The sequence below is a fragment of the Phoca vitulina genome, unplaced genomic scaffold (genome assembly GCF_004348235.1).
Source record: "Phoca vitulina isolate PV1807 unplaced genomic scaffold, GSC_HSeal_1.0 scaffold21, whole genome shotgun sequence".
NCBI lineage: Eukaryota > Metazoa > Chordata > Mammalia > Carnivora > Phocidae > Phoca > Phoca vitulina.
The window spans coordinates 22539151-22566528 of NW_022589724.1; the positions used below are offsets into that span (position 1 = coordinate 22539151).

At 40.0% G+C, this 27378-nt stretch overlaps 1 protein-coding gene across 4 annotated transcripts in view; it reads right to left on the reverse strand.

The window, feature by feature from the left end:
- Positions 1 to 27378, reverse strand: part of DENND1A (DENN domain containing 1A) — a 498746-nt gene that overhangs the window by 314308 nt on the left and 157060 nt on the right. For all 4 annotated transcript variants that reach the window (XM_032418251.1, XM_032418250.1, XM_032418252.1 and 1 more), the window contains one exon: positions 19122 to 19241. In XM_032418251.1, coding sequence (XP_032274142.1) covers positions 19122 to 19241 — 120 coding nt within the window. The remainder of the gene's footprint in view (positions 1 to 19121; positions 19242 to 27378) is intronic.

Consider the following 27378-nt stretch of genomic DNA (forward strand, 5'->3'; position numbering starts at 1 on the left):
ATCCCAGGACCCTGGGATCATGACCTGAGCCGAAGGCAGACGCTTAACGACTGAGCCACCCAGGTGCCCCGAGATCAAAGGTCTTTGCTGTCCTAACCCAGTGGTTCTTCTCTCACTACATCAGGGTTCCAGGCTAGGTCATGTTATCATGTTGCAAGGAAAAAGTCCCTTGCTGTCTTAGTTTCCCCAGGCAGAGCTGTCAGGGGGAAAAGATGACAACAGCATATAGCCACTGTCCCTACTACTTTAAAAAAACGGATGAGGTTGCACATATAATGTTTTCCATCTAAAAGTGACAAAAATGCTAATAATCTAATGCAATTTAAAAAAAGTGTTTAAATACTGCCATGCATTCACAAGACTGTACTAAAACTTCTATAATCCCTCTGATCATGCATCTCAAACACATTCATGGGAATAAGGGAGGAAATCATCCAGGAAACATGAATTTTAGCAATAAAGCCCTAATGAGCCCACTGGAACTTCATAAGATGGTATGATTTTAAAAAATCACAGAATATTTGAGTCTTAAGGGATGATGACAACTATCTAGTTCAACTCCCTCATTTTACGGTTGAGTATGATCCACATCAGGCACCTGGTCCGATGTCACCTGGCCTATTAGTGGTACATATATGAAACTCGAACCTGGGTCCTAAAACTAATCTTTTCTATATATACTACATTGCTGACAATGAAGACTGCCTTAATTGATCAGGATCAGTAACCTCACATTGGCACTTAAAGCTACAGAACGTCAATGTAATTTATTCAGCATTTTTAAGACAATTTCATTAAATCCAATGAGGTGAGCTAAAGGGTACAGTGGTTAATACTACCTCAGTTAGGATTATTAATTATATTAGGTTAGAATCATTGTCGGTACATAACATGGAAAACATTCAAAAATTCTGAAATTTAACTTTGAATTGAACTCGATCCTGAAAGGGCAGCTCACCATATAATTGATTAGTCTGAATTAAATTTACTAAGAAAATCTAGTTGTGTCTGGAAGAAACATAACAGAGGCAAAGATTTTTGTGTGCATCCCTTGATCTCTAAAATAGGATTATATGACAACAGGACACCCCCTCTCCCACCTCTGAAAAGAAATTTCTAACTCCATTTTCTATGGGGGACTTAGCAGCCATCCAGGGCACTTCAAAGGGGGCAAACAATGGATTGGTGTAAATTATGAACAACTCCCATCCTCTGAAAATACTTTGAAAACAATACTCTTAAAACAAATACACCTCAACTCCAAGTAGTAAATGGGCTGCCATTTGGCAACTGTTATTGAAATTTGCCATTTACGTTCTATGCTATTATTTAACCAAAAAATACAAATATCCTTCTGGCAAATTTACATGAGAAAATTCTTTCGAAGACCATATAAAAGGGCCCACTAGTTTAATGATCTTAGCTGAAAAAACTTCCTATAAGAATAAGAAATGGAAATAAGAGGAACAATACCCAGAATGAAAAGCGCCGAACATATTAACATTTATCAGGGGACTCGTAACCAGCATTTGTTAAAGAGGATTTTAAGATTAATAGCTAAAATGAAATGAAATTTAATACATATATAAACTAATCTATATGTTTGTTTGTTAAACACACAGTATCTCAAAAACAGTCACTAAATATAACTTACAACTCTAAACAATTGTTTGCTGATTCTCCTTTTACAAAGTAAAAACCTGAAGATAAATAATCATCACAAAGCTGCACACTGCAGACATCTGGGCCAGATTACATCAAACACTGCATTTCTGTTCAACACAGCGCAAGAGAATAAAAAAAATTTTCCCAATTTAAACCTGTCCCTAGAGCCATAAAGAATGAAAAACTGCCGAGTCAACAGCTTCTGGGTTTCCATGTGCGTGTGCGTGTGTGTATATGGGGGGGTGATGTTTTTGTTTGCTTTTCATTTTTTACTTCATGCATTTATAATACGTTTATGTACTTTTCTCTCCCCGCCCCCACCCCCGCCCTGCAACCATTCATTGGCTACGTAATGCTCTGAACTTGCACTCTGAATTATTATGGGACAAGCCTCATATGCTAAAATGCCAAAAGAATTGGCTACTGGTACAGAAACCATTTGAAGGACACCAGTAACTTTTGTTAAGGCTATTGTTTTATAGTTAAATGCCATTCAGAGCAACTTGAACCGGACCTTTCTACTATCAAAGAGAGCAATTCAGTGGGTTGCCTGGGATTTGGCTGGCAGGCCATCCTAATATTTATCTGGGGACAAGCTTCACCTTTGGCTAGAAAATACTAACACAGAGCTTGAAATTGACCAAAGTAAGGAAAGTAAATACTATGGAAAAGACTTAATCTGGATTTGCTGTAGCTATTACTCAAATGATGGAACCCATAATACTTTGTTATAACACATTTGTGTGTGTGCGCGCACGCATGCACATACATATAAAAGCAGCTCAAAATATTTAGCGTGGCTTTTAGCTAGAATATAACATTCCAGCCTTCACCCCAATCTACAACTGTTTCCAAAAATAAAATTTGAAGAACATAACCAGTTGTCCTCCCATACTCCCAAAAAATCTGTTCAACCACTCCAATGTCAGTGCTGCTTTTCATTAGCAAAAGGTAGGAAAAAAGGAATTTGTGAATTTTCGGAGCTAATTTCAGAAGTTTTAAATAATTATCTTATAGATACTAAACCAGGCAGTGCAGCTGGGGAGTAAGAAGGCCTAGCACAGAATGCATGTAGGAGAGGAAGGAGGGACAAGAACAAGCATACCCTGGGCTTTCTTCTAAGCTTCAGCATTCCTTATCTTCTTCTTAAGAATAAATTTTCAAGCACTTATCTTTTCTAAGCTCTAAAACTAACTTCCTATTCCAAATAAAGATAATCTTCAGATACAACAAAACGAAGGGGGAAAGGCAGACTTTACAGCATCTGAAGTGATAAACTGAGAAAAGAAATGTGGTAGGTAACCCACAGAAAAATCTCAGTCCAGCTTAGATCTGACTTGTAGCTGAAAGTTAGCTCAAGTTTTCAGGTCCTACTCTTCTGAGATGATGAACTCATACTATCATTTTTAATGAGAGGCTCATATCTGGCTTTGATGTGTGAAAGACACTCCCAGCTGGAGAAGAGTACAAGAAAGATCTAAAATATTTGCTTCAGCTGCAAAGAGCTATTAATGAAAGTTTAGAAAACGAGGTAGCATTAGAGGGGGAGATCTTTAGGAAAAAAGATGACATGCTCTCATCTTATGAACTCTGGGGGGAAAATAGTCCTGTAAAATGAAATCTGACAAATAATCTTCCCTTCTCTACACACCAGAATTCTTCACCCTCCTCCACCTTGTCCAGAGCACATTCTTAATCCCCTGGTATGTAGGAGACAGAAAACGGGCTTCCTATAACTTGCTATTCACACTAAACACCAAGGGTGAGACTCACACAATAAATACAAAGGTTATAAAACCCAACAGATTCATCAGCTCATATGGAGGAGTTTTAGAATTAATTCTTATAAAAACAACCTTTAAGTGTGTTTAAGAAAGAGAGAACTTATTGTGAAATCCTGTATGAAGGGGAATGCTTAACACAGGTTTGAAGAATTCTACATAATTCTCTGTACTGCTTAATGTTCTGAGATTACGAGCGTTTCCTTTTTGTCAAAAAGCAAGCAAAAGGAGAATCTGGCTTTCTTAATCACCTATTTAATCTATCTAAATATATTTTCTAACAATCTATTCTTAGTACAGTGTACAGAAAACAACCATTAAGCAATTTCCATAGGTCACTAAGGTTTTTTTTCAATTTAATGCAAATAGTAACTACTAACCGTATTGACATTTTTATAAAATATCACAAAGTGAAATACCATTCTAATTCACCATATGACACAAAGGCTACATAAGGCAAGAAAGTCTATGGAAAAAAATGTTTACTTCTGTCTCTGGCATTAGAAACCTACACAAATCTGCAGCATTTAAAATTTCCAATACAAAGTATTAAACGTAAACAAAGATGTAATTGGTAATGAAAGGGGTCTCTATAAAGGTTTTCTATGTAGAGTCTGGGACATTTTCAATCACTCTTAGCTGGTCTACAGAGTAACTACATTCCCTAAATGAGCAGCGAGAGTCATAGACACAGCAAAGCATTTGAGACCTTTTCATATGATTCCCTTTGATAGGAAAAGAGAAGCATATGATGAAAATATAAGTTCCTTTCGGAAAAAAAAAAAAATTCTGTTACTAACTCCCAAATTAGATGTTTTAGATAACATTTTTACCTGTGTATTAACAACTTTACGAAGTAGGTCTCATTATTTTATAGATGTGGGAAATGAGGATCAGAAAAGTCAAGTGTTTTGATTTGTCACATGGCTAATAAGTCAGAACTTGAATCTAGTTCTGACTAAATCTAAAAGCTTTACTTTAGAACTTTAGGTGACTCAGCATGAGGGCATCATCTACCTTCTGTGGGAGGAATAAATGCTCTAAGGTAAGGGTGCTGAGGAAGGCAAACTGGGACTGAGAAATTTTATTCATTCAACAAATACTTATGGAGCGCCTACAGATCAGGTATTCGTAGGTGTTCTCTCTTAATTACATCTAAATTCTTGTAGAGTCTCTAGGAAATTATATAATTTCTCTTTCCAGAGTTTCCATGTTCCTAAGGCCTATGTGCCCTTCCTTTTTTCCCCTCACACATGCCTGGTTGAAATCACACCAACCCTCAGCAGATTTTAGAAGTGATGGCTTTGCTAGAGTATTTATGTTAAAAATAACAATTTCAACAGCATAACTGGAAATAAATATTATTTTCCAACAACCAAAATTTAACAAATGGTTAAGTAGAGAGAGATGGACAGATATGACTGTGTATCTCGGGATGACAGTTGATAATTAAGATAGACTCCCTACCCACCATCAACATGTTACAGTATTAAAATAAATAAACTGTAAGCAGAATAACTGCTTCCTCTTTTTAGTATGATCAACTTACTCATTTTTCAAAACATTCTATTTGCCTCCCTGTCTTTAAATTCAGATAGTCTTTGGATTAAAGACAAGCACTAGGGAAAATATTAGTTTTTTGTCTCAATTAAGATGCTGGTTTACAGAGGCAATAAATCGTCTAAGGCCTTTTCTTAGGATTCCTTTTGATAGAGATCAGAGGATAAGAAACTGCTTCACTTCTTCATGCCTCAGTTTCCTCGATAAGTAAAATGAAGAGATAACCTGGCTGCCCCTTCAGATTGACAGAAACTAAAATTTGTTACATAAAGCTCCTGAGGCGGTGGGTGCTGAGCACCATTCAAAACCAACAATTCCCCAATCTCAGTTGCAAGTTCTTACTCTATATTTGAACCAACACAACACCAATGAAAAGATTAAATCAAGGGTTTTGAGGGGAGAAGGGAAAGTCTAGGCTCAACACCACTGAAAAGAAAGGGCAGCTTTTTTTTTTTTTTTCCTTATATTGAGAGAGAATTCTAAATTGTCCCAGCCAGAACACTAGGAAGACGTGTCCAATTCAGGCCAGAGTGTGGCTTTTGGAGTGAAGGGGTATCGCAATGCTCTGGAGTTCAGTCTCCCCCGCACATACACAAACACAAGTGCACAGCGCCCCAACGCTGTTTGTCCCCTCGGCCTCAGAGCCCTGCCAGTTGGCAAACCCAAGCCAGGAAGTTGTCAATTCCAATTGCGTTTAAGGCCATGTAGTCCTATTAAAGAAGCCTTGCTGGTTAAGGGGCGTCCTCTGTTTCCAAAGCATGGGAAAAAAAAAAAAAAAGCGCTCTGCTTAGATTGGAGCTGGCAACTTTCACTGACTAGAGTTTTCAAGGAGCTATGAATGAGTTTAACAAAGGAGGTCTGTGGCTAGTTTCTGGCTGAAGTCCATGTCAACAGTTTTTAAGGTCACAGGCCACACTAACTAACATTTATTCCCAGCAGACCCTGTTCTAAACACAGGCTGTAAGTAGTACAAATTTGGAATTTCTCTGTAATCCCTTGAGATATTCCTGATCCTTCCACATGTTTCTGCCCAATTAAAAACAATTCTCACTTTGCACCACAAGAGAGGCTGAGCTCAGCGATCTCAGTCCATCCTTAGGGTAGATGAACAAAAACCTGGCAAATCAAAGGGCTCGAGTGGGGAAGGGAAGGAATTCAGCTGGATCACACTGAAAAGTGCAGACAGCTCCCCAGGGGCTCAGTTTGTGAAAGAATAAAACGGGTTATGACAGAGATCCTGAGGCCATAAAAAGCAGGTTTGAGGCACGCATTGGGAATAGGTTCCTAGTCCCCTTACACAAATAAGAAAGAAATTTCTGAGAAAATTAAAGGTCAACTAGGTGAGTGGAGAACAGCTATAATCTATAGGACAGAAATTAATACAATCATTTCTCAATTAAGATGAACTCTAACTCACTTTTAACATTTTCAAAATCAAGATGCTTCTTGAAATCAATCTGAAAACTTAATACAGCCCTCTTTTTCCCCCCTGAAAAGCCATTTTCACATCAATGGTGCATTTCACAACTGATGGTGCTATTTTAAATCTTGCAAGGCAACACAGGCATAATGACTTTGAGTTGAGCATCAAACATCTCACTTAATCCTCACAGATACCATGGGAAATATCTTCTATTTTACGGATGAGGAAACAGGCTCAGAAAAGTGATACGACTTGCTTACATTCCTATAGCTAGTAGGTGGTAGAATCAAAATTTGAACACAGATCTTCCCAGGGCTCAAAACACAGATCTTCCCAGAGGTCAAATCTATAACACAAATTGGGGGGGAGGGGAGACAAACGCGCTAGAGCGTCAGTCATCAGTTTGGTAGTTAAAGCATGTTGTCTGTAACTTCTATATATTTGGAATCATGTGCTATATGCTTTTTTCTAAGTTAAAAAATACATAAACTGTGGTGCAATGAATATTTGTATTGAGCATGACAGGATAAAACTGCCAGAAGAACTAAAAAGAAGAAAATTAGAACACCCATAATTCCATTACCTAACTATTCTTATTGTTAATACTTTGTTATCCAATCAACCATCGTTTTTCTATGAATTTCTTACAAAATACAGATATAATTCATCTCTTGCTTCTTCTGCATAACATTATGTCCTAAATGTTCTCGGTATCATTAAAGGATCACCAAAAACATCATTTTAATGGCGACACTGTATCAGACTTTAGCTCTCCCCCTCCACAAATGGTTTCTAATTTTTCATTCCATATGCTACAATAAACATCCTCATACACATACCTGTACATATATTCCTGAGTTTTCCTTAGAACAGATTTCCAAAAGTGGGAATAATTTAAGGGTTATGAATATATATTGCCAATTGTTTTCTAGGAACGTTGGACCATTTTATACCTTCCCTTAACAACAGTGTGTAAATGCCGACCTCATAGCCACCAAGAGTCATCTTTAAGTTGACATGACCAAGTTCATGAAGACTTGGTTATGCAGGGGCACCTGGGTGGCTCAGTCATTAAGCGTCTGCTTTCGGCTCAGGTCATGATCCCAGGGTCTTGGGATCGAGCCCTGCATCAGGCTCTCTGCTCCACCGGAAGCCTGCTTGTCCCTCTCCCACTCCCCCTGCTTGTGTTTCCTCTCTCACTGTGTCTCTCTGTCAAATAAATAAATAAATAATCTAAAAAAAAAGACTTGGTTATGTACACGCCCACACAAATAACACCTATGACAAGGACGTGATGTTACAAATTGGTCTGTCCTTCTAGTAGTAACTCTAGCACTGTGTGATGTTGTAAGGTGCCAACGACTACCCTGCCGGGATCTTCACTTAAATTATCTCTAATCCTCACCAAAAAAGTAGATTGCGGAAAATTAAGGCTCAAAAAGAGTAAATGGAGCACCCAAAAGCACTTGTCCACATTAGCAGCTCTAGGATTCAAGCCCTGCGCGGACTCCTGACCATGCTCTCCAGGCCATGCACCTCAGAGCTCATTTTACCTTTCAGGGATGATCGACCTTCCTCCCACCTCCCCACAGGCTGCCTCTTTCTCTAGCAATGCCTCTTTAGACAATGAGGTCAGTGAAAAATGACAATACCTAGATCTCATGGGCTTTGAGAAAGAAGAGCAGGTTGCATGTCTTCCTTAAGAAGCAAGGAGTAAGCAGTAGCAGTGTGGGACTATGGCAATGCTCACACACATCTGGCAGAACCATAAAATGGCAATACCACTTTAAAGATTTTATTTTTTCTTTATTTGACAGAGAGACACAGCGAGAGAGGGAACACAAGCAGGGGGAGTGGGAGAGGGAGAAGCAGGCTTCCCGCGGAGCAGGGAGCCCGATGCGGGGCTCCATCGCGGGACCCCGGGACCATGACCCAAGCCGAAGGCAGACACTTAACGACTGAGCCACCCAGGCGCCCGGGCAATGCCACTTTAGAAAGCAATTTGGCATTATCCAATAAAATTGAAGAGAAACATATCCTATGACATAGCTATTCAACTCCTAGGTTTATATACCAAAAAACCTAGTGCCTGTGTACACCAGGCTACCTGTTCAAAAGTGTTCATAAAAACCATGAACTAGAAACAGCCCAAACGGCCACCTACAGTTGAATGCTTCGACAAATTATAGTATAGTCATATGATGTGGAATGCTAGAGAGCAAAGAAAAAAAACAACTCTAAGCAACAGCATGGTTGAATCTCAAGTGTTCAGCAAAAGAAATAAGACTTGACTTAATTCCAAATTGTGTAATTCAGTTCATACAGCGTTCAAAACCAGAGAAAGCTATACCACATTATTTAGGGATACATACATAGGTGACAAAAATTATTCTGGGTGTACAAAATTTCTTAAGTGGTGATTACATAGGTATTTGTTATATAATTATTACTGTGTACTTACGTTTGCATATGTGTGCACATATACATAAATATTTATATACTTATGTATATATAAGTTGTGGGGAGGGGTGGGAGGGTGGTGTTAAACTCCATGCACTTTTCTATTTGCAGATTTTATTTCACAATTTGGAAAAGGCAGGCGCAGGGTTGTAATTAAACATTTACATAGCAGATACAATAATCAAAGAACTTTATCAAGTCTTCACTGTTTTAATTAATCTTCACCACACTATTCTGAATTAGTATCATCAACAATCCACCACTGAAGTAACTGAGACAAAGGTAAATGATGAATAAGTGAAAACATTTTTATTATAAAGGCAATTTTTAAGATTTTTTTTATTAAAAAAATCAAATATAGCACAAGTATTCTTTCTATTACAAGACAAGTACTGAATCTGAGGAAAGGTGAGTTCAGGGAGGAACTCCACTATATGAAAGTTAACTATCTCTTCAAATAAAAAAGATCTAGAATTATAATCTCTGGGGAATTTTAATGAAAAGTAAAAAAAAAAAAAAAAGAAAAGGTATAAAAACAAGTACTGTCTCCAGTGGTCAGAAAACATTGGTTATCTTTAATGAGAATGATCAACATTTAGTATATTTTCATATACTAATAAAAAAGAAAAAAGTACTAACTAAAAATTTCTCTAAAACTGGTATCCAGAATTAGAAATTTTTTAACAGAGGTGACCATAAAAATTCTAAAAGAGCAGAAAACTAGACCCTAGCAAATATACTTCCTTAAATCTTTTGGCTTGGAATTATTTTTGTTTGCAGTGGCTTTTTGTTTCTTAGTCCCCCAAAGACTTCTTGCTTTCCTATGGGACTAAAACTAAAAAAAAAAAAGGAAACCAGTCATTAAGAGCTCAGACAAAAAAAGTATAGGGCACTAAATTTCACCCAACTTCGTTTTCCACCACACTTGTAAGTAAGTTTTTTTTTCTTAATACTAAGTTTTTAGAGTCAAGGATTTTTTGCTGCATTTTGGGCTCATTAATACACATAAAGAGCTAGTTAAAATACCGGACTGAATAAATGAACAATGGGACAATTAACCCCACATACAAAGCTCCACCCACTTTACTTCAAAGGCATTTGAAATAGAATGGATTCGAAACCATAAATGATGCCTCTCAGAATTAATTTTATAATAAATATTGCTTTGTGTTATAGATAAGGGATTAAAAATCTCCACAGTGGCAGTCTAACACCTGTGAACTGATTAAAGGGCAACTGCCCTTGGTTGTGCTGAAGATTACTGGTAGTTTCCTGTCCCATGAATAAGAAATAAAAACCTACTCAATTTCCACTGCATACTGGAAGACAGAATTTAATTTTACCTACAATGTTTAAAAATTCCGTACATCTCTACATAAAGTTTTAAGGCATGTGTAATTTGTTCTCATTCAGAATGTAATTATTCAAAACTCAAAATTTATATTGCTATCTAACTTTAAAAATATTCCCTCTATGCCACATTACTGTTTTTGCCATGCACAACACAACTCATATTGATGAAAAGAATTAAAGACGTAAATGTACAAAGTGAAATGGGGAGAGGAAAAGTAAACTAAGTACTTTATTTACCACTTGATTTAATGGAGACTTTTGATACTATTTCCATATTTTATGTTCATTGTTTTCAGAAGTTAATAACTATTTCTCCTTGTCAAGAATTTGGTAGTAAGTTCACGCGTTAAGATAAAAAGTAGTTGACAGGTTTTGTTTTTTTGTGGGGTTTTTTGTTTTGTTTTGTTAACAAAATTACCAAAGTAATTAGCCAAATGACAAAGTCACTACAACAAATGCATTTTTTAAAAGAACCTAAGTCTTAGCAAAAAATACTTTCTCAGATTTTCCTAAGAGCTTTCTTCTCTTATAAATCAACCTCACACAAAGTACACAGTCAAAAACATTCTCAGGAAAGAATATTTAATGATATGCAAAAATGCTTACACTATACTAAGTGAAAAGACTAGATACAAAACTATACCTACAGCACGATCCCATTCAAGGAAGAAAACTCCTCTAGTCACTATTAAAGTCGTGGCATGTTATAAATCGCTTCTCTTTTCTGAAGTTTTCTAAATTCCTCTAACAAGAAAGTATATCTTCATAATCACATAAAATGACATCCTAAAAATAAGTGGCTCATAATTGATTATGAGAATTCTAGGATCTTCCAACGTTAGATGGCATAATGATTTTTCTGTTTGACATGATGTAAAGAGGTACACAATTACCTCAGTCTCCTGGAGCTTCTCCATGAGGGACAAATGCTAGGCTTCCCACTGCTTCTAAACTGATCACTGGAAGGGCCAGACAACCTAAATTCAGACTCCTCTTTGTATTCACAAATCTAACTTGCTCTTAAAATAAGAGTGCAGCTTAGATCCAAAGGGCAATTTTAGGTGTGAAGCATATTGAGTTATTTTCCTTTCTACCTCCTGCCCAGTGAAAAGCAAAGATAAGGCTCAAATAAATGCCTTCTGCTTGTTGTTGCTGTTATAAGAAAGTGGTTTGCTGGGGGGGCGGGGGGGGGGGGGGTCCAAAAAATTTGCTGACACTCAAACTCCACTAAAAAGCATCAACTGGCTTCTCCTGCAGAATGTTTTCCATTTCCCAAAAAGGGTTCTTCATGGGGAATTCTTAAGACTCTTTCAGAAAGCAGACTCAGTTTTACTGGTTTTCCATTCAAACATACTTTGCTTCAGATTTAAACAGAACTGATCATTTTCTTTATAATCATACGGTTGGATAGTTCACACAGACTTCAATGATGCTGGCCTTGATGGTAATTGGAGGTTACTGAGCCTAGAAAAACCTTAGATCCAGGTGGCCTTGGCCTTATTCTCCTGAGCTGGAAGAATCATTGCCATATCCTGGACAAACTCTGGACTGGGGGGTCAAAAAGACCGCTATTAACCAGCTAAATAATTTGGGACAAAAATCTCTTTTTAGATCTCAATTTCATGATTTATAAAATGAGGGTGGGCTGTAGTGTATTATTTCTAAGAACTCTTTTTGACAGCTCACCTCTGAAATCATTGTGCAGTGGCAAACTACCCATCAAGCTTCCTTTTACTAAATATATACAGAGAGATGAAAAAACTTTTGAAACTCGTAATGGCTGCTTTGGTGGCAAGAAAATAAAATCTGAGTTTTGAATCAGGGTCAAAAGTAAGTTACTAGAAATATGCCCAAAGCTATTGAGAGCATGAGCTTCGGCTTGGATTTGGGGTTCCAAACCAAATTCCCTCACTTACTCCTGGTGAGATCTTAAGCAAGTCACTGTATCTCCCTCAGTCTCAACCCCTACTTCTCTATAATGGAGATAACTTCATAAGGTTGCAATAAGAATAAATGAGAATTATGTAAGCCACCTGGTATATCAAATAAATGCTAACAAATGATCATTCCCCCCCTCCTTTCCAAATCCTCTGTAGTGAGTTGTCCTGACTTAGTCTACCCCTCTATAAAATGCTATAACAACATTAACCATCAGCAGTAACTGCTAGAGGTAGCAATGAGTGGTATATGGCGGGGAGGGGGGGGGGGAGGGGGGGCTGCAAAAGAACCAAAGTGCGCTTTTGGAGTTCCTAGGGTGGTTTCACTTGTTGCTCTATAGTAAGCTTCATGGGCATTAAGACAAGGAAATGCTCTAAATGCTCTGCTTTTAAAACAGGTCAAGAAAATATCATGGTCTCTTGTCATCTCCAACTCATTCAGTCTCAAAATGAAGAATTTCTTTTAGCCAAAGTCTTGAAGTTTCAAATACCCATAATGCTGGGCTCAAGTTGCTTGAGGGAAGGCTGAGCTAGGCTGGTGTCCTTTGAAAAGGACCAGGAGGAGAACAGCAGCCTCCTCCCATGGAGACAGCCCTGAGGCGGGTTGCTGCCACAGAGGACACAACTGTCTTGCCAACTGTCCAGCTTCCCAGCCCTCAGACAGCAGGCCGCTAGGAGAAAAAGGTCAGTTTCATTTATTTCCCTTTCTTCTCTTCAAAGGTGATTTTTCAGAAACTGTACAGCTTGTTACTATTGTTGAGTTGTGGCTCCCCAGAGGATTATACGTTTCTAAGCATGAAGGCATCTGTGTGGCAATAAAATATGCAACATTCCCCAACAAGTACATTTTTTTTAATTAAGGAAAAAAAAGTTATCACCTCCCACAAACTGATGTGATGAGCACACTTCCCATGCAAGCCTTTCAAAATACTGAAGATCTCAGGAAGGGTCCTAGGGCTACTAAACCAGAGCCTCCACAGGACCCAACCCATGGGTTCAGCTGCTGACAGAGCCACAATGGGGGGGAATTATAATCTGCCAGAGCAATTGGGCCTTCTCCCAGCTGACCATTCAGAAGACAACACTGTACCCACCCTACATTTACGGGAGGAATTAAGAAGAAATCAAACAGCTCCAGAGAGATGGAAATATTCGAAAAGCAGAGGAAAGTCTTCTGTTAAATAGTATGAAAGATCCAGGTTTTCCAAATGGTATTTAAGGTATTGGGGAAGAAAGGCTGATTTCTCCCAGGGGGGCCCCAGCTTTGATGCCCAAACTGCCCTCAAACATCAGGCTGTGCAGTTTTGTATAGCAGGGTACCCTCAGGCGAGACAACCATAAATAGCTTAAAACAAGAATAGGAGATTCCATCTGTTTCTGGAATATTTCAGCAGCACCTGCTTTTAAGGTAAAAATCTGGGAGCTGTCCCCACAGGCTTCCTTCCCAACTCCCTTCCCCATCCCCCATACACTTATTTTAAACCAAAGCAGCTAACACACAATCCATCCAAAAGGGCTTCTGCCACTGCACCTGCCTAAGGAAAGAGCCCTTTGATTTTTCTCCTGAACTGTATGTGTTGTTTTAAAAATACTGGAACAGTTAGAGAAACCAAAGTTCTTAAAACCAGACTCTTTTATTACTTCTAGCTTCTTTTTTCCCTCTGTGAAAACTGAGCTTTTCTGTGTTTATAGAAATGAGTACCACGCGGATGAAAAAGGACGCAATAGTTGTGTCTGCCATTAAGTCAGAAAGTGTTCCAGAAGGAAGATGGTTATCACTTAACACAATTAATGTCTAAACACAAGCCCATATGCCAACTTGCATGGAAAGGAGGACAAGAATTCCCCAACAAGGTCCCAGGAATATATTCCATTGTTATAGTTAAAACAACAATGACAACAAACAAACCTAAAGTTGAGGCTTGAAAATTCCAATCTACATCAGAGTGCTACCCCCAGAGTGATGTGCAGCATCCCTCTAACAACAGCCAGAAAATCCCAAGCATGTGCAGATAGCAATTTCAGGCACAAAAAGCCATTTCCCTTTGGTCTACAAACATCAATGTTTCTAATGCCTGCCCTATCATCTGATGATGCTCCATTTGGTATGGGAAAATCCAAATTCTTGCTCATGTCCCACAAGGGCTTTCCCAACCTAGCCCCAAGACATTATGGCATCATCTCCTGCCACCGCCCTCACATCAGTGTTCCATCTTGCTGTACCCTTCATTTCTCTGGGCCTTAACATGCCAGCTTTCACTGCCTACAAAATTCTTCTCCAATTCTCCTCCAGGCAAGCCCCCAGTGATTCTTTAAGACCCAGTTTAACTGGAAACCATCAGCAACACTTTCCCTAATTCTTCAAGCCAGAGATGGGCACTGCCTAATCGATGACCCCAAAGAAACTTGCACATACATATTTTTTTTAAATAGCACTCATCACAGCATATTTTACTTGTTTACATAGGCCCATCCCAAAGATTGCGTGGCTCCTAAGACAGTAAGGATAGCCAAAGTGAAATAGGAGGTGGGTATCAAAATCAGAGGTGACCCGGGAATGGTGCATCCAGAAGCACACTAAATTTTAAATTTGGTAAAGGACCAAAAGTACGTATTCTTTTCAGTTTATAACACCAAGTTTAAAAAGTTCAGGTCATCAAAATCTTGAATGAACAGGATTCTCATAGGGGAAGCTGGGGTGAGACCATCTTTTTTGCTCATTTTTGGGTAAATAAAGGCCAAAGACAAAATATTACACATTGCTCATTCCTGGTATATACTAGGTACTAAGAAACCTACAAATTGAATAACAATTTAAATGTTAAACTAAAAAAAATCTTAGATATTGTCTTGATGAAACAAGTTATTCCTTCCTAAAATGTGTAACAGGTTCTGAACAGTTTTATATGGGTATAATGACAGTTACTCAAACTTTCTCAAGACTTAAATAAGATTCCTATACATAAAGGAGAAAATTGTAGAACATAATTATTTTTAAAGTTCCCTTGTAAAGAAATTTAATTATTGTGTGCCATATCTCCCATAATCCACCCCCACAAACAACACAGTTATGGCTTTGAACTCTTAGGCTCTTTGTATTCCTCCAAAACCAAAGTTGGCTATAAATAACATATTCATTACAGTTTTAGCCTTAATGGAACATGTGTCATTTGGACAAATCAGAAGCCGTGAAAAAATTATGGTTCCAGGTCATTTTATGCTATCTGAAAGATTTCAGAGGTAAATACGTATACCACACATCAGACTCAGCTGGTGCTACCCGAAAATGCTACCGCTCTCTCTCACATTCCTGGGTTTATAATGAAGAAGGACTTACCCATAACTATTGTTCTCCTAGCTGTGCTTTTAATCCCGTATTGACTACGATCCAGCAAACAGGTAAATAATATTATGGCAAATCTCAAGGAAAAGTGAAACACTTTAATAGAAAGAACTAGTCAACTGTGGGAAAAAATAATGCATTTGACTTTACATACCATGGTATTTGTGTTAATGAGACTTGTTTATACTCTAGCACAACTACATTTCTGTCAGAGTCAGCTGGTGATAGAATTTAAACCAACTTTTAAAAAATGTTTAAACACAGGGCTTATTGATCAGGAATTCTTTCCTTCATAAAACAAGTATTACTAAGTGCCTACTGGGCATAGCCATCCCTCACTACACTTTGGGTATATCTGTGATCAAAACAGATCCCAGGCTTCATGGAGCTTACATTCTATGGGGAAGGAACAGACCATGCGTCTTACAATGAACCCAATAACTTGTACTGTATAAAGGATGTCTAAGAACCTTTCATTGTGAAATGAAGTTTAAGTTTTCTAATACTGATGTCCTAGTCCTTTATGGACACAATGCCTGTCACTCAACAACTAGACCTCCCTGGTGAAATTCAAAGATACACCTCTTACAACTAACAGAAATAAGTTTAGGAATATGAACCACATCTCTCTACAAATAACTGTATTTCACATTTTCTCTTGAACTAGTGTCCCACAAGGCCTGTCCTATCTCTCAGAGAACAGTGTCCTGTTCTTCCATTCAAATGGAATACATCTCCCTGTCTCTGAAAGCCACGCACACAATATCTTGGCCAAGCACTGCACTAAATGCTGGAGATACAAAGTTGTGTAAGACACAGTCTTTACCCTTAAAGAGTTAACTTCAGAGTAATAGGAGGAAGAGGTAAAAGGAAGCTCAAGGTTTATGAGTGTGTAACTGAAGTATGCAGAGCATGCTGGGTGCACCCAGAGGAGAGGATGATTACCTCTGCCTGGAGAACGCTGCTCTGGGTGGATGGATAAATGTGTGAAGGCAGAAAGGTCCAGTAACTTATATGGGCCAGGAAGCATAGGAGCCTGAGAGAGCAGTCAGAGAGGAAGTGATCCCAAGAAGCTAAATCCTGGAACAGGGGAGGCTGTGTCTGCACAGACACCAACACTGGAAGTTACGCCTCTCATGGGAAGAAATGGAAGCAAAAGTACAGGTGGCTTATGAGCGGACAAGTTGGAGTACTGGGCACACTGAGAACAGTGACTGGACCTCAAGGCACTGGTTAACTAATGGGAAAGCATCTGAAAAAAAAGCAAAGAGACCAAGCATCTCCAAAAGGCAAGGAGACCAACAGTGCTAAGAGAACCCAGACCCAAATCGCACCTGCGTTCTCCCGGCAGACCTCGCCAGTGAACATGCTGCCAACTAGTCACCCAAGGTTAAGAGCAGACCCTTCCATTCATATGCCAGTCTCAGTTCAGCAGTGTTCCCAAACCAAGCCACAGGGGAAGCCCTGTGTACCTTCCACATGCGCACAAGCTGGATGAGATAAAGGGAGTTCCCTCCCCCATCCATGTTGAATACCCATGAAACGCATGTCCCAGAATTCATCTGGACTCTATTTTTAACCGCAGTCACTATCCTCTGGAGCTAGAATATCCACAGTAAGGAGACACTATGCCATGCGATTGTCCTATGCATTATATACAGCATTCTGCAGCATAATCATCCATCCCCCCAGTTAGTCTTAGGAACTCCTCAAGGGCAGGGACTAGCTAATAGTAGGCACTCAATTAAGGGCTGACAAACAAATGAATGAATTAACCCACCCATTTCTTCCCATAGTTCCAAGCTAGTATAACGGATAGAAAACATACCAATTGCTGCGATTTTTCATTCTAAATGATAGCAGCATGAAGCCTAATCAACTAGCTTTTTGTAAGCATGACACCCATGACCCTACATATAGACACACAAAGTCAAATACTAGAATCAGAGGAGAGCAATTTTTAAATTTAACTTTTTAAAAAAACAGTTTTCCAGTCTCAGAAATTTGCTGAGTGAATGAGTGTGTCGGTTCAGAGTCCCACCCCACCCCCCAAACATGTACATCGCAGCTTTGAAAGAAACACTGTAAACCAAAATATTCTGAAACAAACAAACAAATGAACAAAAACCTTTCTGCAAAACTTCAAGAACTTGTCTTAAACCCTCATCTCCTCTAAATGACTATATAAATACGCAGTGCCCTGGCCAAGGCTGAAACAGAACATTAGGCAAAAACGGAAGAGAAAATTTTGTTTAAAAAGAGAGGAAAAAAAAAAAAAATCCCACACTTTTGAACCAAAAAGTAAATACTCATTTACAGCAGACTCTGCTACTCCAGGTGGGTAAGGTTTGGACCGGGCTACTGAGGCAAGCCTGAGACCAGCTTCACGCATTTAATCTCGAGCATCCGGGTTGTACCTCCTCCCTGTGGGCTCTCCAGCAGTTGCCCTCTAGAGCCCGAACTACAGATGTTAAGCTTGGTGAAGAAGAGAGCTGACTTTGCTGATTAATAATAACAATAATATTTGTGTAGAGAAATGCAAACGTAGTAGTCCAGACTGACAGTTACTGAGCAAAGGCACTTCAAAAGTCAGCCCCTCTCTCTCCTACAGTATGAGTGTGTGTGTGTGTGTGTGTGTGTGTGTGTGTGTTTGGGGGGCTGGGGTGGGAGGTCTCGCCATGGTGAGGAGAAGAAGAAAGTGCAAAAACTAATGTACCAGAGAACCACTCTTTCTGGAATTCATAGAGTCTGGCCTTTTATCCCTGGGCGCAAGCCCAAGACTGGGGACCCGGGTTTTGTCAGGGGCGCCTCCCCGCTGTCCTGCCCTGGGTTGCTCCACATGAGCAGAGAGAGACAGGAGGCAGGCCCCTCTGACACCTACTTAACCGAGGCAGATGGAGAGGAGAGTGTGTGGGATGCCTTTACTTCCCCCTGAGGAGGCGCCCAGCAGGAGCCCACAGAGCCAGCAGCTCCAAAATCGGATTTCCACACATCCCCCCACCCCAGAACACACCTTGCCCCTCTGGCAGGAGGAAACGGAGCATTAAGCAAGTGCGGCTCTGGTGTCTGAAGGGGCTTTAGAAGACCTAAAGAAAGAAGCCTTCTTCCAGGATTCTGTACTTTTTCCAAACCTCTAGAGAAGTAGCCAAGTTGGGAAGCAGTTCCTCCCTCACTGACCCAAAGAGGGCAAGGGTGTTACTTTGAGGAGGACACAATCAGTGTCTGCAAGACGTCCTGAGCTACAGACACATACTTTATTAATAATCTTACATACACAAAATGTCCAAGGGAAAGCCTAACAGGCCAGTTTCTGACAGCTCCAGATAACAGCAGGAGGAACTGAAGCCCTGCTGACTCCAGAGAAGCAATGATCCCTTTCCCACCCAAGGGATGGGATGCAAATAAATAAAGACAATTATCTGCAGAACTTAAAGTGCAAGAACAACACTGTGAAGTCCTTCTCCCCAAGTGCAGTGACTTCTGGGAAACAGATAGGAAAAACAAAAAGAACAGCTGGAAAATTTAATTGCAGGGGAACAACGCAAAGGCTGACACTGTTTCACAGAACTAGCCAATAGCCAATAGCCACTGTCCCTTACCTTAAGATACAGAAGCAGCTCTTCGCTCCTGAAGATAAGCGGCAGAACCCGAATCTCTGTTTGCTGTCAATGTCAGTGAGCACGAACGTGAAGTTCTGGCCAACTTGGCTAACTGTGAGGCTGCGGCAGAGACAGAACAAAGGGGGACAAATGAATGTGCACGAAGTTTCTTGATAAAGTATCTAATCATGACAAGTCATTGAACCTGTAACACTTCCTTTCTCAGTGGAACGCTTTATAAATGAACTCAAAATTTACACCCTTCAAGGGAACAGCCTGCGAGCTAGTACAACAAAAAAACAAAAAAAACCCAGCAAGCAGCCCATTCTAGTGACCACCTCACTACCAAAGTAGCTACCAAACCTTCCACTTACTGAGTTCAGGCAGGTAGCCCTGTTAATCATCTCATCAAATCCTGAAAGGTGCATCCTATTAACCTCATTTTATAGATAGTGACCACCTCATCACCTCATTGGAGCTACCATGCCTTCCATTTATGGAGTTCAGGCAGGTATAGCCCTGTTAATCATCCCACCAAATACTGAAAGGAGGATTCTATTAACCTCATTTTATAGATGAGGAAATAGCCTAGAAGCAGCATTGCCTAAGGTGCCAGCCAGTGAGCGGCAAAGAGCTGTGTTTTAAACCCAGGTCTTTATGATGCCAAAGCCTACTCTGTCAGCTTGCTGTTAACGACGCTCCCCTGACCATTCCCCTGGCTGGCAAAACCAGTAATGGCAACAGAATTTAAGTGTCCCCTGTGTGCCAGGCATCAAGTTAGAAACTTGATATATAGCATCTCACTCATATCAACCCTGGAATTTAGACGCTGTTCCCATTTTACAGAAAAGGAAACAGAAGGACTGAACAGATAGGTAACTGAATCATGTTCACAGAGCTTCTAAGGGGAGTCGCTGAATTCAAGAGAGCAAGGTTAGCTGCTACTTTCCTACATTCCTGTATCTTTCAGAATTTTTGAGTTTATGAGGGACATATATTTTACAGACAAATACAATGCGAGGTGCTAAGAAATGGAAACAGGCTTTAAAGAAATAAAGGGGGAAAAAAAAGCTAAAAATTCCCACATCAACGCAAAATTCAGTACACCACACATAAAAGTGACAGAAAATAGGAAATACGTTTCAAACGATTAAAAAGCATATTGCTAATCAGATTAATCTAGAAACTCTTTTTTGCAGTTGCAAAATGTTTTAAAGACCACTTTCTAAAATCAGTTTACAAAAAAAAAAAAAAAATCACTTTACCACTTAGCTTGGATTCCTTTTTAAAACCTTAAATATTTCAAATCCTAAAACATAAATTTATGCTAACATAATATTCTGGAATTTGACATTGAATTATTCAAAGGAACTCATTAACCTATATTGTATTTTACATGCATTGTATTTTACAAAATACAAATTGACAAAATATTCAAATCAGTGCTCTCACCTATCATTTACTTTATAAGTTGCCAGCAGAAATGAAAATCATTCACCAGGCCTTTTCCAAAGGCAGGCTTATTGAGTCTTTGGCTAGGATATGAATTAGTTTTTCAAATACGGATAGCCTTCCTTTCTAAAACTCCTTTATACAAACCACATAAGCAAATGAAAATTAAGGAGACTTTCAAGGTATCCCAGCACAAAAAAGGTCAAAGGACCCTACCTGGTCATGTTTAAGGAAACAATTCCATCCCCTAGAGAGTGGTTAGAGAGTACAAGAAAATAATTCCGAAAGAAAAGAAAGTGTTCCACTCTCCTTTTTTTAACTAGGAAGGTGAGCGAAAACAAGGTGGCAATTTAAAAGCAGTGTGGTAATAAAACAGGTGTAAGTAATGCTATCCCTCCACCTTACACAAGCCAGAAGAAGGAACACATTTCTATAAAAGTTATAGAGCTGTCCAGGGGACACCAAACTCTACCTTCTTACGGCTGTTATGTTTTATCAATAAAGCTTGGATACTGTGTTACTATGGTGATTTAATACTATGTTTTAAAGGGGGATTATATGATTAATTTTAACAAGGTTGAGAACTGAAGATGTGTGAGAAACAGGATTCTAGCTCACATAATTAAAGTGATTGGGGAGAAAAGTGGGCCTCACTGCGGGAGGAGAAAAACTTGAATTATTAAAATATTAAAAGCAACAGGTCACGATGATGCTAAGTTACAAATAGGTCATGCTTTTATGAAATACTATTATGTGATCATACAAAATATGACTGTTCATTATTTTAACTCAGAGTGTGATTTCCCTTCTAGAATTTTTAAAATGAAACATCCTAGAAGGAAAGGGTATTGATAGGACTGAATGAAAACACCCAGGATCTCTAGGAAAAGGACACAGAATGAACACAACTCGTTTGTGAATTGAGTGTCATTAATTTCCCCATTATCTTTTCACTACCATTAAAAATGCTGAAAATGCTTTTAGCGACATCCTAGGCTCAAAGAAAGATTCATTACTCATTTACTTGGTTCATATCCCAACTCAATCACTTGCTAACTGGGCCTTCATTTAGCAAGTTACTTAACCTTTAAGCACCTCAGTCTCTTTACCTGGAGTAACAATGAGAAACTACCACCCAACCCAAAGGAGGTTTTGGGAATAAGTGAGATAAGCATTTACTATAAAGGTCAGTCCATAATAAAAACAATTAATAAAAGAGATGCAAGCTGTTAAGTTACCATCTAAAGGAAAACAAAAATTCATATTAAAATCAAGCATTTGCTCAGACTCTTCCCGACTAACTCATTTTTGTAATCCTTATGAGTAGAGAAAGGAAGTTTGCCTTTCTCTCTTCTCTGTTGCATCTTTTCAGTAAAGGACAGTCCTCCGGGTGACCAAGTAAGCTGCTCATACTCTCAGTAAAGTGAACATGATTCTTTTGGGCGGGGGTGGGGAATCACAGCTTAGGAGAGAGCACTTGTTATTCTCAGTTGATTCACCTTTTTAATTCCTAATAGGGTGAAGTACAAGCCATTTAAACAAACAAACAAACAAAGGAGGCCCCAAACCATCAAACTCTGAAATCTTTTCTCCTTGGACAATTTTCAATCAACTACAAGTCAGGCAAGGGCAGTCAGAGGTTAACTTGAAGGCGTCTGAACCTCCAAGGAATCTGTCATTCCCTCTCTGCTTGCTGCCGTGCTCTGGGACAGTGTTCACGCTTCCTCCACAAAAATGACTTTGGGGAAGGGTCTGCTTCGTTAAAGGCTACAGGCCTAATGCTTACCTCCAGTATGAGAATCCATAACTTTTTAACAGGAATCAGAGATTTCACGATGATTAAAACTGAGAGGAACTGCAGAAAACATCTCGCTTTAAGATGGGAAAACTGAGGCACAGGGATGTTTTTGGTTTTGTTTTTTTCAAAGTATCAGGACTAACACAAAATTCCAAGCCCAATTCCAGTTCAAAGTCCTCTCCATTCTACCAGGCTACACTAAACACAAGGAAACCCTTCCCTCACCTGCAGCTTGCAACTCTGTTAAAGGAACTCAAGTATGTGAGGAATCCAGATAACTGTCCTACCAAACACACCACTTCCCACTAAGCAAGAGAAACCAAATTTGCCCAGGAGACCAGGGCCAAGACCACCCTTAGCTGTGCTTCCAAGGCCTAGATGAATATGGAAAACAAGGGAGAAAAGCAACAAATATTCAAACCAGACTTTAACATTCATACTGACTTTTAAATGCCTGTGAGCCATTTAAGGCTCCTCCGGCAGCATTTTGCTTAATCTCGAAGTTACTTACAGATTGAGTGTATAAATTGCATGAAGCATGTCAACAGTGTGATTCCAATCTTCCAGTGAGAGATGGGATTATCCATATTAGCCTTTTAGTTGAGTTGTCCACCTTGTAAACTGAGCAACTACTACACTGGGCACAACAAGTACTGGCCAGCCATCCTGCTACGGAGATGTCCCGCTCGTGGGAGAGGAGTAATAAACACGTGTACCACACAGCATACAGCTGCATGTACCAGTGTTCTATGAAACCAAAGCAAGAACAAAGATAGAAGCAAATGGAAGAGAAGGCAAGGCCCTACTCAGATAACAAGGTTCGAGACAGCTTTTCAAAGGTGACAGTGATTCTCATCCTGAAGGATGAGGTGGAGTAACCCCTTCAGAAGCAGGGCCTGGGTGTTTCAGGCAGAGGAAAGGGCTAGGGAAAGAGTCTCAGGCTGGAAAGAGCTAGGCATGTTCAAGGAACTCAATGGACACCAGTGCAGTTAACATACAGGAGCTAAAGGGAAAGTGGCATGATACGAAGTTGCTAGATAAAGCACAGAAAGCCTCACAGGTCATGGCAAAGATTTAGGATTTTTTTTGTAAAGGTGATGGAAAGCCACTGAATGGTTTTCATCAAGAGAAAAACAGTCTAGTGTACAAGGGTAAATGTTATGTGGAGAACAGTTTGGAAGAAGTACATGCAAAGAAAGTAATCAGGAAGCTAGTGTACGAGTCCAGGTGAGACTGGATGGAGGCCTAACTCATGAAGAGAGAGTGAAAATGGATCTGGGTGGACAGTTCCAAGTTATAGCTAGCTGGTGTAAATGACAGGCTTGCAGATGTACTGAGAGTAAAAAGACAGCAAATTACCATTTTATGATAGAAAAGACAAGTTTGGGGGGAGATCTAAGAGTTCCATTCAGGATATGTTAAGTCTGAGAAACCTTAAAATAGGAATGTCAAGTACATGTTGAACATACTACTTAGGAAATCAGAGGAAAAAGTTTGGGCTGGAGCTATAAATTGAAGTCATCTACACACAGACGTATTTAATGCCACGGTAAAGAACAAGATCACTTACGGAGAGCATTCAGAGAAACAAAAGAGGATCCAGGACGAGGTTACAGAAGCACCAATTTAGAGAATGCAGGGAGAAAAGACCATCAAAGGAAAAATGGAGAACAAGCAGGAGGGACTGGTCAACTGTACCCATGAATCATGATGAGAGAGAAAAAATGTTTAGTGAACTGAGCAGTATCGAGGTTGCAGATAACCTTGATTAAGAAAAGCTCTAGTTGAATGACAGAAGCAGAAGACAGACTGGAGAGGGCTGTGGGATAAACTGAAGTGTGCAGCTAACTCTTCCAAGAAGAGACAATGAGGCAGTCCTTGAATGGGAATGACGAGGAGAGGTAGTGTTCAGGCTGCTGGAGATGATTCAACAGAGGCAGAGATTCATGATGCAGGAGAGAGAAGAAATAGGTCTTTAGATTCAAATCCCAGATCCGCTACACATTAGCTCTGTGAGCACAAGCAAGTTACTGTGCCTCTCTGAGCCTCACCTACAAAATGAAAATAATACTTTGCAGAGTGGTTTTGAGAATTATAAATAATGTATACAAAGTAGCATATAATGGATACAAGGTGAAAATTACTGTTTTGAAATTATAAAATTCGAGAGATGGAACTCGAACATTCTGTCATCCTCAATTTAGTATAGCTTACTAACAATTACCTGTTGAGCACTAGTGCAGGGCACCCCTAAGAGCTGCTTTTCCTTTCCATCTGTGCATACAGGACATCAGGGAGGAATCAAGTTTTATCAAACTACCACATCTCAACCTTAAGTTACATGAGCCTCAAAGCTTCCTTCCATAAACCTTTCATCTGCCTAGGACTCAAGTTTCTCACATTCCAAGCTCAAAGATCCAAGTGGCAAGAATGACATTGACCCAAAATGTCTGGGGACCAAGAATAGGTCACACACTGCCAGATACAGGGCAATGCCTATCTACTCAAGAAACTCACCAGAGAATTCTGAGAGATCTCTTCACTCCCTCATCTACATGAGCCTGACAAAGAGAAAATGAATCCTAACTAGGAAACCAAAAGTAGCAAAACCAGAAGGAACAGGAGAGATCGAATCCAATCCCCTCATTTTGCCCATGAAGAAACCAAGGCCCTTAGGGGAGACATCACTTGCCTCACAGCAAGGAGCAAGTCAATGGCAGAACAAAAACAAAGATCTGGTCCTCCAGGTTGCTACTCCCAATGTTCTCTCCACCAAGGCCTAAGTGCTTCATTGTTATCAAATGCTGTAGAAAATGATCACGGGGTGCAGCTTAACTCATGGGACCAAACCAAAGGACTAAACCAAGGATGAAACACAAGGGATCAAAGTGGGCCAAAGGAATTCAGTTTTGCAAAGCAGAGCAGGATGAACGTGTAGACGTGGAACAAGAGCAAAGGTCTGGGCAGATAACAGACAAGCACACTAATCACGCACATGAGTTTCATTTTCTGCGTAGGTTTCTTCTTCAGTTATCAGAATTTGCTACTTACATAGGTTTCTTCTTCGGTTATCAGAATTTGCTACTTTTCTACAATAAATATACATTGCTTTTGAAAGAAATTTTGAGAGTTGCCTGGGTGGCTCAGTCGGTTAAGCATCTGCCTTCAGCTCAGGTCATGATCTCAGGGTCCTGGAATCAAGCCCGCATCTGGCTCCCTGCTCAGCGGGGAGCCTGTTTCTCTCTCTCCCTCTGCTCCGCACCCCAACTCGTGCACGCTCTCGCTCTCTCTCAAATAAATAAGATCTTTTTTAAAAAGAGAAATTTTGGAAGTTTTTTTGGTTACTTTAGTTATGGTCTAGTGGATCTAATGGAGGCGGTATGACCAAGTAGAAAAAGGAAGGTGGAACTGGAAGTCAGATTAATGGGGGCTCCAAAAGCAGCTCTACCACTTACTAGGAGTGGGGCCTTGGGCAAGTTACTGAACCCCTCTGAGTCCGTTTCCCCGTATATGGCATTACGGTAGTGGTAAGTTGCGAATGTGTAAATTTTTAGAGCGGGAGGAGAACACAGCACAGCGCCTGGCACATAACGGACAAAATAAAACGGTAAATGGCGTGTGAATCACATCTGCATCTGTGGTTACATCCTAAATCACTGAACTACCCCTTCCTTTGACCCTTAAAAGATTATGTCATTTCATTTTGTGCTCATGTCATTTGTGCGTACTGGGATACCGGATGATTTACAGAGCAACTAAATGATAGCCGACTCACTGGGTTCCGAAAGAGGATAAGCACAAAGCTGGGGAGGAAGAGCTTTTCCATTCTCCAGTGAGTCTCGAGTGCTCTGGCGGAAGCAGGCTGCCAGCTACCACGTGCAAGCGAGTAGCACCACGGTACAAAATGGGATACAAATCCTTTTTCTTTTCTTTTTTTTTTTTAAGAAACAGCTTTCATCAATAAGGATAAGTTTTTGAGAGTGATAAACAGGGATCTCTCAGCACTGTCATTTCAAGACTCCTCTCCACCAAGAGCTTCAAGGACAACGTAAGGTAGAAATAACTCTGCACTATAGGGACACCTGGGTGGCTCAGTGGGTTAAGCATCTGCCTTCGGCTCAGGTCATGATCCCGGGGTCCTGGGATCGAGTCCAGCATCAGGCTCCTTGCTCATCGGGGAGCCTGTTTCCCCCTCTGCCTGCCACTCCCCCTGCTTGTGCGTGTGCGTGCGCTCTCTCTCTCTGACAAATAAATCAGGAAGGAAGGAAGGAAGGAAGGGAGGGAGGGAGGAAGGAAGGAAGGGAGGGAGGAAGGAAGGATTGATTGATTCTGCACTGGGAATAAGGGTATGTGTTTCTTTCCCAGCTCTGTTATTACTTAGTTGTGACCATAAGCAAATCATTTCACCTCTACAAATCTTGGTTTCCCTTCTGTAAAATGGGACATTTGAACCAGATGAATTTCGTCTTATTTGCACACATTTTCAAGGCCTCCTGTAGCCAGAGCCCAAGCTATCACGGTACATGTCACCCTCTCCCCAGCAGGCTCCATCTGCTTGGGCTGAACAATCTCTAGGCTCACTCATGGTTTCTCCTCTGCTTTGCTCTTCAGCACATATGGGGTGTTAGGCTCTCCCTTCCACTTACCCGCTTCTTATGGTCCTTGCAGACTCAACACAAGTCTCCCCCACTGTGAAAGTTTTCTCTGACCATCGCAGTCTTCCCTAACCTCACTGTCCTTTTGGAGAGATACTGTTTAACGTGTACTTATAATACCTCCTGAACTAGACTGAGAAACACATGGAGGACAGAACTCCAAGTCTAATACCATTTCCATAACACCCAACATAATGCTACACATTTGGAACCTTCCTTTGCTCTTTTGTAAAAGAGCTACCACCATCATCTATCTTTTAGAGTTGTAGGGAAAAACAAATGAAGTACTAATGTGAAAATGGCCAGCACGCTGACTAGAATCAATTAGGAACTCAAATATAAATTTCCTTCT